This window comes from Quercus robur, chromosome 9 (genome assembly GCF_932294415.1).
Source record: "Quercus robur chromosome 9, dhQueRobu3.1, whole genome shotgun sequence".
Taxonomy (NCBI): domain Eukaryota; kingdom Viridiplantae; phylum Streptophyta; class Magnoliopsida; order Fagales; family Fagaceae; genus Quercus; species Quercus robur.
Genome location: NC_065542.1, coordinates 55,888,252 through 55,900,817, shown reverse-complemented (window position 1 = coordinate 55,900,817; position 12,566 = coordinate 55,888,252). Strand labels below are relative to the sequence as shown.

The 12,566-nt window shown below is 33.3% G+C and overlaps 1 protein-coding gene across 1 annotated transcript; it reads left to right on the top strand.

The window, feature by feature from the left end:
* The first annotated feature begins 2,982 nt into the window (after positions 1-2,982).
* LOC126699182 (ER lumen protein-retaining receptor) lies at positions 2,983-12,056 on the top strand. Its single transcript, XM_050396849.1, has 6 exons — positions 2,983-3,317; positions 7,762-8,027; positions 8,200-8,315; positions 10,013-10,086; positions 11,458-11,521; positions 11,626-12,056. Exons 1-6 carry the CDS (start codon positions 3,227-3,229, stop codon positions 11,660-11,662), a joined length of 648 nt encoding a protein of 215 aa, XP_050252806.1. The 5' UTR covers positions 2,983-3,226; the 3' UTR covers positions 11,663-12,056.
* Positions 12,057-12,566: the final 510 nt, after the last annotated feature.

Sequence of the window (12,566 nt, the reverse complement as noted above, 5' to 3'; positions counted from 1 at the left end):
TTGTAATTGGGTAGATTTAAGTTGGGTTTGATACATATCAAGTGGAAGTATTAAAAACATGAAGATTGATCCAAGAAACAAGTGAAGAAAAGTTGTTTTACCAAAGCTCGACAGATAGCTGCTATCGAGAATTAATGGGAAGCTCGACACATAACTCAACACAAGCTTAATCCATCGAGAACTACGATTTCAAAATTTCCAGATTTGAAATTCAGCCATGTTGATGTATTTGTTTAGTGCTTATTATCTCACAACCCTAGACATATATAAGGCTTATTTTAAAAGTCATCATATACAGATACAGAGACCAAGAGTTTTAATTTTCTCTATGCAAAGCTACTGCGTTTATATGTCATAAGGTTTTGTAACCAAGTACTTCCTGATCTTCATCGTTTATGAAGTAAAGAACTTTGTAGCCAACTACAATCATTCAAATTATTGGAGTTAGTCACGTATTAGGATTTGTGCAAAGGAGTTGGTCACAAATTGAAGATTTGTGCAACAAAAGAAAGAAACCTACTACAATATCAAATTCAATTGGGTATTGGAGCGAAGGTTTAACTGTAGGTTAGTATTTCAGGATAGCCCAGGGTAGTAGTAAGATTCCTTATACCTGTAACCGCTTGATTGTTGATTAGTGGATTCTTGGGAGTGGTGACCTTAAATTCACCTAGTGGGGTTTTTACCTTGAGAGAGGTTTTCCCCATTCGTTAAAAAATCACCGAGTTATTTATTTTCTGCTGCATATTAGTTATTTGGTAATTTGTTGGTGCCTCCATGATTTGCATGTAATTTGACTTAATTAATCAACTTGAGTAATTGAATTAATTAACTGAGGTCAAACTATCTTAACCCAACACCTACAACACAGAGATTAAATTGAGAGAAGAGAACACAATAGAACTTAGTAATCACAATGCAAGAACAAACTAATTTGAAAAACGTTTTTGAAAATGAAATTAAAAAATAGTTTCTATCTTATGTGACTACTAGAGAGAGGTTTTTGAATACTTAAAATTGTGCAAGTATGCTGGTGAGAGAGATTAGAGAAGGGAAATATGATTTTTAGAAAGCATGGTGGCTAAAAGAAACTCTCTATATTTAGGTTTTTTGGAATGGAGGCATATATAGGAGTCAACTAGGGTTTTAGAGCCTTTTGGAGGATTTTCAGACATCCCTAAAGGTTTGTGAGGCACCACCACCTAAATATTTAAGTGTTGGGGGCATAAATATGGAAAATAAGGGTTCTAGAAGTGAGGCTGCATACATAGCGCCAAAGTCGTGTACGTAGACTCACCAAGATCCTTGAAATTTAACTACACTGATACCCTGACTTTGAATGGTCATAACTTACTCATTTTAAATCCTAGTTGGGCAAAATTGAAGCATAAGATGTCTAAAAAGCCTCATTCAAAAATTATTTGGGATTAAAAAGTTATGGTCAAAATAGTGAGCAAATGTTATTTTTTAACATTATTTTCAAAGTGATTTTGAGCACTTTTGAGCTGTAATTACCTTTGAACTATTGAGAACACTTCAATTAATCTTAGTTGACATATTTGAATCTCATCATTGGGCTCAGAGATTAAAGGTTGTTTACATATATAAAATAAGGTGTCTATAACGAGAGCTTATTAGGACATTCACAATTAGGAACCCAAAGATGGCACATTTATTTGTAACGATGATGTCGTGGGATGAGGCTAGCACTTTGGATGGTGGGGATTCGATTGATGTGGGAGGATTGACTGGCAATGGAGATGGGATCAATGAGACAACAACACACACACACACACACACACACACACACACACCACACACACACACACACACAAACTCTCTCTCTCTCTCTCATCAAAATCTCATTTTCCAATCTAGAAAATTCATAATTCAATTTTGTTTTTGATTATGTGTTATGTAAAATGATTTGATTAACTCTCAATAAGGACATTGAAGGCTTTGAGAAAGTTGGTTTTTACTCATGCATTTTAGCCTTTTGCACAATTGGATAACCTAATTGGCCAATTTTGGTTCTTTCTACCTAATTTTATGTTTGGTTGATGAGTAAATGAGGCAAAGGAAAAGTTAGAATTTTGTGTTACTTAGAGGGGATATTGCCACATTTTAAGATTTAGGACGGATTGAAGTCTACCTTATAGTTAAGGGGCAAAAGTGCAATTAGTCAAATTATATTTCAATTTTGGTTTTTTTTTAAACAATACTATTTCAATTATTTATTGGACTCGTCATATGTGCTTTGCGCTTGCAATAATGTTTTTTTATTTATTTATTTATGGTTTAGTGTTATAATGTTTAAAAGTAATATGTAAATAACTGTGTGTAATTTTTTATATAAAAGAAAGAAGTAATATAAAGTGGAATAATATTTAAAAATGATATAGAAATAATATCATAAGTTATAGGTCGAATGGAGAAAATAAATGAAAAAAACCTAAAATTTAGGAACAGTAAATTACTCTTTTAATCAATTTGTGTTTTTTAATTTAAAATTATTTAACTAAAAGATAGAGGTATTTTGGAAAGTTTAAGAATTTATGTGAGGGTATTTTAGTAAGTAAAATGTTAAAAATCAAACCAAAAATTCTTTTATATGTGGTATAGAAGAATAGATACATATAAATTATAGAATTAACTTTTAAGAACATTGCATTGATATTTCTCAACAAAAAGAACATTGCATTGACCTCCTACGAGGTTTATCATTATTGTGACCATCTCTTCTCAAATACAAAATAAAAACACTCATATTTCTTAAAATACAAACTATTTCTTAAAGCGTTTCTTTTGTAAAATTTTAAAATCTTTTCTTAGTTATTTAGAGAAAATTAATGTAAATAGTTTACATTTTAGAATAATTAAATATCTTTTTCAACTAGAATGAAGGTAAGTATAATAATAATAAATAAATTTAAAAAAAAATTCTAATTGAGTAGAAACTAGAAAGAACCAATTCAATTCAAACAATGACATCATGGGTAACTGAGTAACCGACGTCCTTTGCTTCCTAGATCTAACTCACTTTCCCTACCTTCTTTCCTTATTGAAAACAAAAATCCAGTTATTCTCTTCTTCAATTTATTTTTAATTAAAAAAAAAAAAAAACCAACAACCAGAGAGCTCTAACCAAGCTCGAATCTCTCTGTTATCTCTGTGAGACGAAAGCAGTTAATCTGAGGAAGAAGAACCCAAACGCAAAGAAGTGAAGATGAATATATTCAGATTATCTGGTGATATGACCCATTTGGCCAGCGTCCTCGTCTTGCTCCTCAAGATCCACACCATCAAATCTTGCGCTGGTACCACTCTCTCCTTTTTTTAATCTATATTATAAATTGTCTCTGTATTTTTGGATTGCTTGTCTCTCAGTTCTCATTTCTGGGTAATGTTGCAAATGTGTTTTTTGTGCTCTAATGTAATTGAACTTGCAGCACTGAGAGCTAAATTTTTGTTCAAATCTGATCCATTTTGGACCGGATCCGACACAAACTTCTGGGGTTGTTGAAATTTACGTTTTTATGTACTGGGTTTCTGGGTTTTTTTTCGTATTTTTGGAGAGAGGGGAGATTGAGATTCGTTTGAATGCAACATGCTGTTAAGATTTACAATAATGTTACAGACACAACAAATTTTCACATCTTTTGAGGTGACAAATTGTGATTACTGCAATGTCAGAGATCGCTACTACTGGCATCACTATTATTTTGCACCAATCTCAACTTGCTACCTCAATATCTGTCAAAAAGTTGTGTATCTACAGTAGACTTATTGTAATATTTATGTTGCCCCTCCCTTAGGGGCCGGTTGGTTTGTGGATTCCATGAACCAAATGGCCACTCTTTAAGGATTATCATAAATACCATTAACAAATTCACTCTCTAACATTACCAAATTAGCTTTAACCATTCAACTCTAACTTAGCTTTGAGGATCAGTCTGAACATGATTGATTTCGAGCCAATGAGCTCTAGGTCAGTTGGCTCCTCCTCCCCTTATAAGTTTTAGGTGGAGGGTGAGGTGGTGGGTTCAACATGTATTGGGTGTGTGTGTAACTTAACAACTGAAAAAAAAAAAAGGACTGAGCTCAGATTCAACCATTTAAGAATTTCATCGAATCTAGTATTAACACTGTGACCTAGGACAGTAGCAATGAAGGACCTTTATCTTAGCTAGGATTATTTGGCATCAGAACTTTGTAGGGTTTTTGGATATATGGGGCTAGGGCTTTATTGGGCAAGAGATGGAAACTATTAGGGAATATAGGGTTTCTAATGGTGTAAGGGAAGGGTAGGATTTGGAGATGAAACAAAGTGGAAAACTTTAGGGTTTGGGTGGCTGTTCCTGGGCCGAGAACTGTAACCAGGATTAGTTTTTTGGCTTCTTGTGGTGGTTTTATTGAGGTAGGGGTGGCTTATGCTAATATACTTTTAAAGATTAAGATTTTTGAAAATAGTTTGTGCAAGTTTTGGATATTATCTTGGCTAGAATTTGCTGGGAACTTGCTAGAAAATTGAAAGGAAAATGAAAAGGAGAAGCAATAAATAAACACAAGCATCACACTTAGGTTTGCATCATCTCACCTGTGACGGGGTTACATTTCACAGAATGCTTAAAGGAAATCTTTTTTTTTTTTGATAAATAATTTAGGCAATCTTGAAAACCCAAAATGATACATAACAGGCCAAAAGTGTAGCCATGTCCATAATCAGAAAATTGCAGAAATATCCTTGACACTTGAAATATACATAAAATAAATTAAATCTGATCAGTAGCTAATAAACACCATGAAACATAATAATTAAATCATAATCAGCTAACAAGGCAATTCAAGGTCTTCATTGGCATTATCTATACATTTACAATTATGCTGGGATATTAGAATTATCATGAGTTCTACCTGATAATTAAATGCTTTACTTCTTTGTGTTGTGTGGTATGTTTGGAGGGAAAGGAATAGCTAAACTTTTAAGCTGCAATGGAATAAACCTAAGCTTAAGTATCTAAGATCTTTCTTTCAATGGTTAATTTGTGCTGTATCCACATTCTTGAGATATTTTTGGATCTTTTAGTATTAGGTTAAAGGTTATTCCTTTTACAGAATTCTTTTCTGTTGATAAATAATAAATTTTATTGAGAAAAAAAAAAGGCTAGACTTAAGCTTTCCTAAAAGATAAAAACAGAAAAAAAAGTTAGGCTCTAAAAGAAAGAGAGCCTATGCAAATTACAATAGAATGCTCTTCACTATTTCCAAGAGCACAAGACCACTCAAATAACACTCACAAGAACAAATTTTCAACTCCATATCTGAAAGTTCCGCAGAAACATAAGAGCAAATATCCCTCTCCCTTCAAATCACCTACATTAGACATAGTGATCATTGTATTCCCATACACTTCTCCATGGAAAAACCACTCCGTTGGAGCCTTTTAAAGCCTCGTAATAGGAATGCATTTCAAACTTACCATTAATGCTTATTCTCCGTCTCAACTGATCAGGGCCCGTACCTCTTGGGGATGTTGGAATACAAGGTATCAAAGCACAAATAAACTAATTCCAGTTCTCAATCATTAGACACATACAAAACAAATATTCTATGAACATATCTCTCCCACACTCAAGATCTCCAAGTAGGAAAAATACAAACATAATTCTCCACTGCTAAAGATTACAAATCCGGATATAGCACCTTCGAAGGTTGAGTCCTGACGATAAACATCATGCCAAAACTGTACTGCAACCATCTTCAATCATGTATTGAACATAGCTCGCAAATCTCTCCCAACCAGCATTGACACTCCTCCATAGACGAAAACCATAGTTGTTCTTTTTTTTTTTTTTTTTTTGATAAGTAGTTGTTCTGCCTACCTTTGTTGTCTAATGTCCCCACTCTTTGTCACATGTCAAACAAATAATCCATCTCCATAGCTGATTTTTCTTCTCCCCATACAACCATAACCATGTGCCCAACAAAGCTTGATTCCTTTGTTGTACAATGTCCCCCCTTGTTCCCATATTTCAAACAAATTAGATTTTTTTTTTCTCTATACAAAGCCATAACCATGTGCTCAACAAAGCTCTATTAAATTACCCACCTTCCTTATCACCAAACCACCATTTGTAAAGGAAGAGAAAATTGTATACCAATCCACTAGATGGAACTTACAAAGTGATTAGTTCGGGGAATCTAATGTGCCCCTTGGATGCCCGGGAATGTAAGTAGCCCATGTTTGATTTGATTAGGAATTTGATAAGATTCCTTGGAATGTGAAATCCTCATATATGTTATTCCTAGGAATCTCATAAGAAATATTTATTCTTCCCAAAATATTATTAGGTTTATAAATACAATGTCAAGTGTATTTCCCATCTCTTTTATGCGGCTTTCTACAAAAACATAATAAGGCAAATAATATGAACCATGAATCAAGTTAAATCTTCTACAATAATAATCTTGAAGGTTAGCCGTTAGCCATTTACCAGAACTAGATATCTCATCATTGAAATACATGAATGGATCCAGCTTCTCCGTCTTTCACCAAATCCCATCTTATTCAACACAAATAATAGACAGTCCCAGTTTTACATGCTTGTGGGCATTCTAAATATCCAGTTTACAGGATCCTTTTCGGTACTGTGCTTGTACTTTAGTTTCCCTTTTCTTTTAATCAGGAGTGATTTAAAAAAAAAAAAAAAAAAAAACGAAGGTTTAGCATTCACTTTCTCTGATCTGTTATCTGTTTGGGAACACCAAATGAAGTGATCTGAAGAATTACTTTTGATTAAGTGAAATTCAAGAAAAGAAAATTTTCTATATAGTTTAAGAAAAATAAATTTTAAGACAATTCTATCCTCCATAGGAGGGAATCATCTTGCCTTTGTTGGCAAGTAAGAAATTAGCCTTTTGAAAGAGAAGAGAGGCTATGCTTCTCTTAGGTGGTAGGTTCACTGTTATGTAATCTTTCTCATTGAACATTGTGGTCTACAAGCTGTCCATGGTTAAAGTTCCTGCCAAAGTTGCACCTATGTTATAAATATGTCTTATAAATATTTAGGGATTGTAGCTTGAGTGAGGGAAAAAAATGAATTGGTCTCTAGGACTTTGGGGGTCTTTTGATTCCTGTACATGGTCCTTTCAAAATTGGTATCACAGTTTTTTGTGAATCCCATTTGGGTCTTCTTACCCCTAAATTTTGACAAACACTCCCTAAGTTTCATTGGGAAGATGATTTCTTTGTTTTTGGAGATCACCACTGGTCCCAACATTAGAAGTGAAAATGCATATGGATCACATTTACATGATTCACTACCTCCTCGCAGGCTGCATGTAAAAATCATTGTGTTAAATTTTTGGTAGAGCAGTTAGAGTGGTGTAACTTCATAATAGAGATTTTTGCTTTTATATGGCTAAGAAAAGTCTGAGTCAGGTGCACATCATCCATCTCCAAAACCACTCTTCTTGTAGTTGTTAGTTAAAAAGTATTTCTTTTTCTTTTTCTTTTTTTGGTGTGAATTCTTTTCTTTTTGTATATTTAAAAGCACATGTATGGGGAGGATACCTCCTTCACATATTAAAATCTATAGTGGCATTAGATTCATATTAAGTTCTTTATCTGTTCTCTGCATGATTTTTGGTTTAATTATGTAAATTTCTTGTTTAGGATCTTCTGATTAAAACCGAACTCTTTTTTATCTTTTGAAATATGCTGGAGTTTATTTTACCTTTGATGTGCTTCATTATATGCAGGTATTTCTTTGAAGACACAAGAACTCTATGCCCTAGTTTTTGCTACCCGCTACTTGGATATTTTTACGGACTATATATCTTTTTATAATACCATCATGAAGTTAATATTCTTGGGGAGCTCATTTTCAATTGTTTGGTACATGAGGCGCCACAAAATTGTTCGTAGGTCCTATGATAAAGACCAAGATACCTTCCGCCATTATTTCCTTGTACTGCCTTGCTTATTCTTTGCACTAGTTATCAATGAGAAGTTCACCTTTAAGGAGGTATGCTTGCATCTTAGTTTAGTTATATTTTTTATAACATTGTGCAAATCATAGCTATAGTTTCAAGCTCCTATACCATCTTTACATCTTTTAAACAAGCTTTTTGACAGAAGATGGTTGTCTTCAATTCCCTCATTTTCTTTCTAATGTACTTCACATTAAAATGGATCAGGTCATGTGGACATTTTCTTTATATTTAGAAGCCGTGGCCATACTTCCTCAGCTCATACTGTTACAAAGAACTAGAAATATTGACAACTTGACAGGGCAATATGTATTTCTTCTTGGGTATGCTATTTCTTTAATTCAATTTATGAAGCAGTGATAACAGTTTAGATTTTTGTCTTATTCATTTTTCTTCATTGTAGTATAGTATAATTTCAAGCTACTTGACTATCTTTAGAACCATGTAAAATATCAGTGCTGGTTTATCACTGGGTGACAATGCATGCCTGTGTTTGTTTGTTGTTTTTCCTCTAATTTTTTTTTTTTTTTAATTTTAGTTTTAATGTGCTTCCACAGAATTCAAAATAGATTTTGTTTTTCTGCTTTTATGGTTCCAAATGAATTTCAACGGTTGCACCACTCAAGCACGGAGGATGGTGCCTTGCACCTATGGTGTATAGATTATAGAATCGTGGTGCCTTGAGGGCACCTTCCATTTTTAACTATTCTGGGTAAATTTAGGTGAATCCCTATTTTCTATACTCTTAAAATTTTCAATATTTCACTGGTGGAATGGAAACATTTGGTTGTATGAGTACAATTTTATGTGGATTGTTTGGATGGAAAGAAATCTGTGCTCTTTTGAGGATACTGAGAAATCCTTGGTTCAATTACAATCTCTATGCCAGAAGACTTTGTTTGATTGGTCTAGGTGTTGGGGCTTCTCGAATTGTTCTTCCATCATTGAGTTTCTTTCTTCTCTTAGTATTGCACCTTAAGTTTTTTCATTGTTGTTTGTTGCTGTTTGTTGTTTTGTTGCTTTTTCTTGTGCTCACCATCATGAACACCTTGTATTTGCTTTCTTCAGTTTTACAGTTTGTTTAATAATACTCTTATTACCTATATAAAAAACAAAAAACAGTTTTAACTTGATAAATGCAAAGTTTTGTAAGAAAAGAAAGCTATATTAAATTATAAAATTAAACTATTCTTGAAAAGAAACTCCGCTCATCTTTTCCATAACAATCCTCCCAATTGTAAATTTCATATGTGGACCATAGTTTGCATGTAAGTACTGTGGATCTCATTTTAGGACGAATTCTTGAAGCTTACTAGGAAGGTTATGTAGATTTCCTCAGGTAGATCATATTCATTCATATTAATAGCAAGAGGAGAAGAAGTACAAGTGTTATGTAAGAAAGAAATCTGTGATTGACACAATGGTACTACAAATGGATAGCATCTATGATAGCTTGAGATTAAATTTACCAGTTTGAAGAACTCCAAAAGAAAACTCGCATAAGTTAGTCCACCATATTCGGGTTAATTCCAGTGAATATTCAAACTTTTGATCCTTCTAAATTAAATTTCCACCAAATGTTACAATATCAGTTTTTTTTTTTTTTTTCAAAGAAAAATTGCTTCATGTATTTTTCTTAATTACCATTTTTTAAGTCATGATTTTCCTGCAGCATCTGGAAGAGATGTTATAGTGAAAGGGCAGATGTTATATAAGATGATATGTAGTAATTGGCTTCACGATTTATTTATTTATTTTTTTCTGTTGTAGTCTTTAATGTTGTTTCCTTCTCTGTTGGTCTGTCTGTCTGTCTGTCTCTCTAAGTTGCCTCTTCTTAGGTGTAATGTTTGAATGCCAAAACCAAAAAGATCCTACTCTTATAGGATTGCCTTACAATTGGTGCAGTTATATAGGTGTACATGTTATGTGCTAATTTGACCAAGTTGTTGCATCCTTGATTTATGTGCCAAGAAAATAAAATCTGCTTTTGATCATTCAATTTCTGTCCATCTTAATGCAGTGCTTACCGAGCATTATACATTCTCAACTGGATTTATCGCTACTTCACTGAGCCACACTATGTCCATTGGATACGTATGACACTCTCTCTCTCTCTCTCTCTCTCTCTCATATTTTTCTCTCATAATGCAGGTTAGCTTGTGTTTTGTGTATGCATGTTAGTCAGATGCATTCATACACATACACATACACATACACATACAAATCTCTATGTCTTTTTTGCAATAAATTTTATTTAATTATAAAAAAAGAATATATGTATATGTGTATGTGTATGCATATGTAATACACATTCATAACATAGCAATACAGTATGTGCATATATCTCTATCTGGTGTATTTAATGAAGACATGTACATTAGTGCCTCCTTTTATGTACACTTGGAATTGTGAACTGTTATATAAACACGGCTCCCTGTCGTTTTTTTTTTTTTTTTTTTTCTCTGGTAGAATTACTGATTATAATTTTTACAGTGGGTGATGTTCTTAGAGGCAGTTGCTAACAGTGCTGCTTCCAATAAAAAAGGAAAATATGAATAGCATGATAGCACTCCTGCAGTGTGTTGCTCACGCTGTCGTTGCAGGAAGTATCTCTCATGTTGAACCATTTCTGCATAATAGTGCCTTTGACATAGTTTATGGGTCCATATGTGAACATCACCCGTATAATAATATGCATATGATCAATATTTACTTTGGTTTAATTTGCCACCCTTTATTGCCTGTGTTTCTGCTAATTTAATGTCATGTTTGATTTTTCATTACAGTTTTGCAATTTGGTCTAACTTTTCATTTTTGGGTAAACTATACTAATCTCCCTTTAGACTTATCAAAATGTCACTTTTCCCAAAAAGATTGTGTAAATGACATTCTTCATTGAGTTTTGTATGAATGCAACAGATAAATTCATATCCTTCCACATTGTTACTTCCCTGAATCTTTCATTTTAAAACAAGATTGCTACTCATTTGTACAAACCTCAAGGAGGAGTGTCTTTTGTACAAATCTCAAGCGGGGAGTGTCATTTCATTCATAGTTTGGGTTGGAACCTTTAAAAATAAAATAAAAAACTCCGTTAGGAAAGTTAGACATAGATTTATCTGTCATATAAGCAAATCCCAAGGGGAGGAGTGTCATTTCATGAAATCTCAAGGGATGGTGGTGTATTTTACACCTTTTTCTTGGGAAGTGGCTGTAGAAATAGAATTAAGCCTAATGCTTTGAGGTCCAAGACCACATTTTGAGATTTTAAAACCTCTTTTATCCATAGGGCTAGAATTTGTTATAACTTCTTGAATATAATTACGTTCAAAACTGATAACCATATATATATAGTGTATTATTAAGTAGCTAATAGTTGAAATTTTGAACTCCTTTTATGTGGGTGTCTTGATTATTGTTTTTTCCCATAATTTGGTGTTGAGTTTTCTTGTTTGGTTGTTGCAGCTTGGATAGCTGGGCTTGTTCAAACGTTGCTTTATGCTGACTTCTTCTATTATTATTTCCATAGGTAAATGCTCCGGCTCTTACAAAAAGTTGTGTTCATGCTAATGATTCAAATTCCATCTTTGAGTCTTCTAATCTTTTATGTGAATTTTGAAATTATGGTTGCAGCTGGAAGAACAACAAAAAGCTTCAATTGCCAGCTTGAGTACATCCTCCTCATTTGTTAGGAACTAAATTTGTCTTGTAATGCTTATGGATATGCAAATGCTTCCATGCAAAATGCTTAGAGATATGTCAGTTTTTTAACTAAGACATTTGTCTGGCCTAAAAAGAAGAAAGTAATAGTGGTTATTGGTTTTTTGGGGGCAATAATTTTAAGTGCAGGTCACCAGCAAACAATGGACATCGCCATATGGAGGAATCAAATTTAAGATGTCTGAGCTGATCCTGTATCTATATCAGTTATTTTACCTGAATTTTGGTGACCAAAAAAATAGAAAGAAGATAATGTAATAGACTTCAGTGTTCAGACAATGCGCTGCTAGTATGGCTTAATCACTTGCATCAATTTGATTTCCTAACCTTCTGTTTCTGGGTTAGCATCATTGTTAGATTGAAGTCAAGCGACTCAAGTCCTGGTTGTTATGTATCCATAGTGCCAGCATATCAATCAACGAATCAATCTACCCGTACATACCATATTTTACCTATTAGTCCTGCTACCAACATAGAATAATTTGCTGGATTTTTTACATCTCACTCTCATAGCATCCAAAATAGGAGTTAGTTTTTTCTAAACTAGTTTGGAAGAATTTCTTGCAATTATTCATTAAGTGGTGATTTATAAGTTAACAATGTTGGGCCCACAACAAATTACGTAACTTTTGTCATAGCTTACCCATGTAACATAACGAGTTATAAGTGGTGGAATTGTAAACTCACATAAACCTATTACTTTTTTTCACTTACTCACAACTCGCCACTTGGGCAAGTTGTGACAAAAGTTAAACCATTAGCATTAATTTTTAGTAATACTAGAGCCGCAAGTTATTTTATAAAATGGTGATATTGACTATAATACGTTAGCTATTAAAATATTAAAATAACCA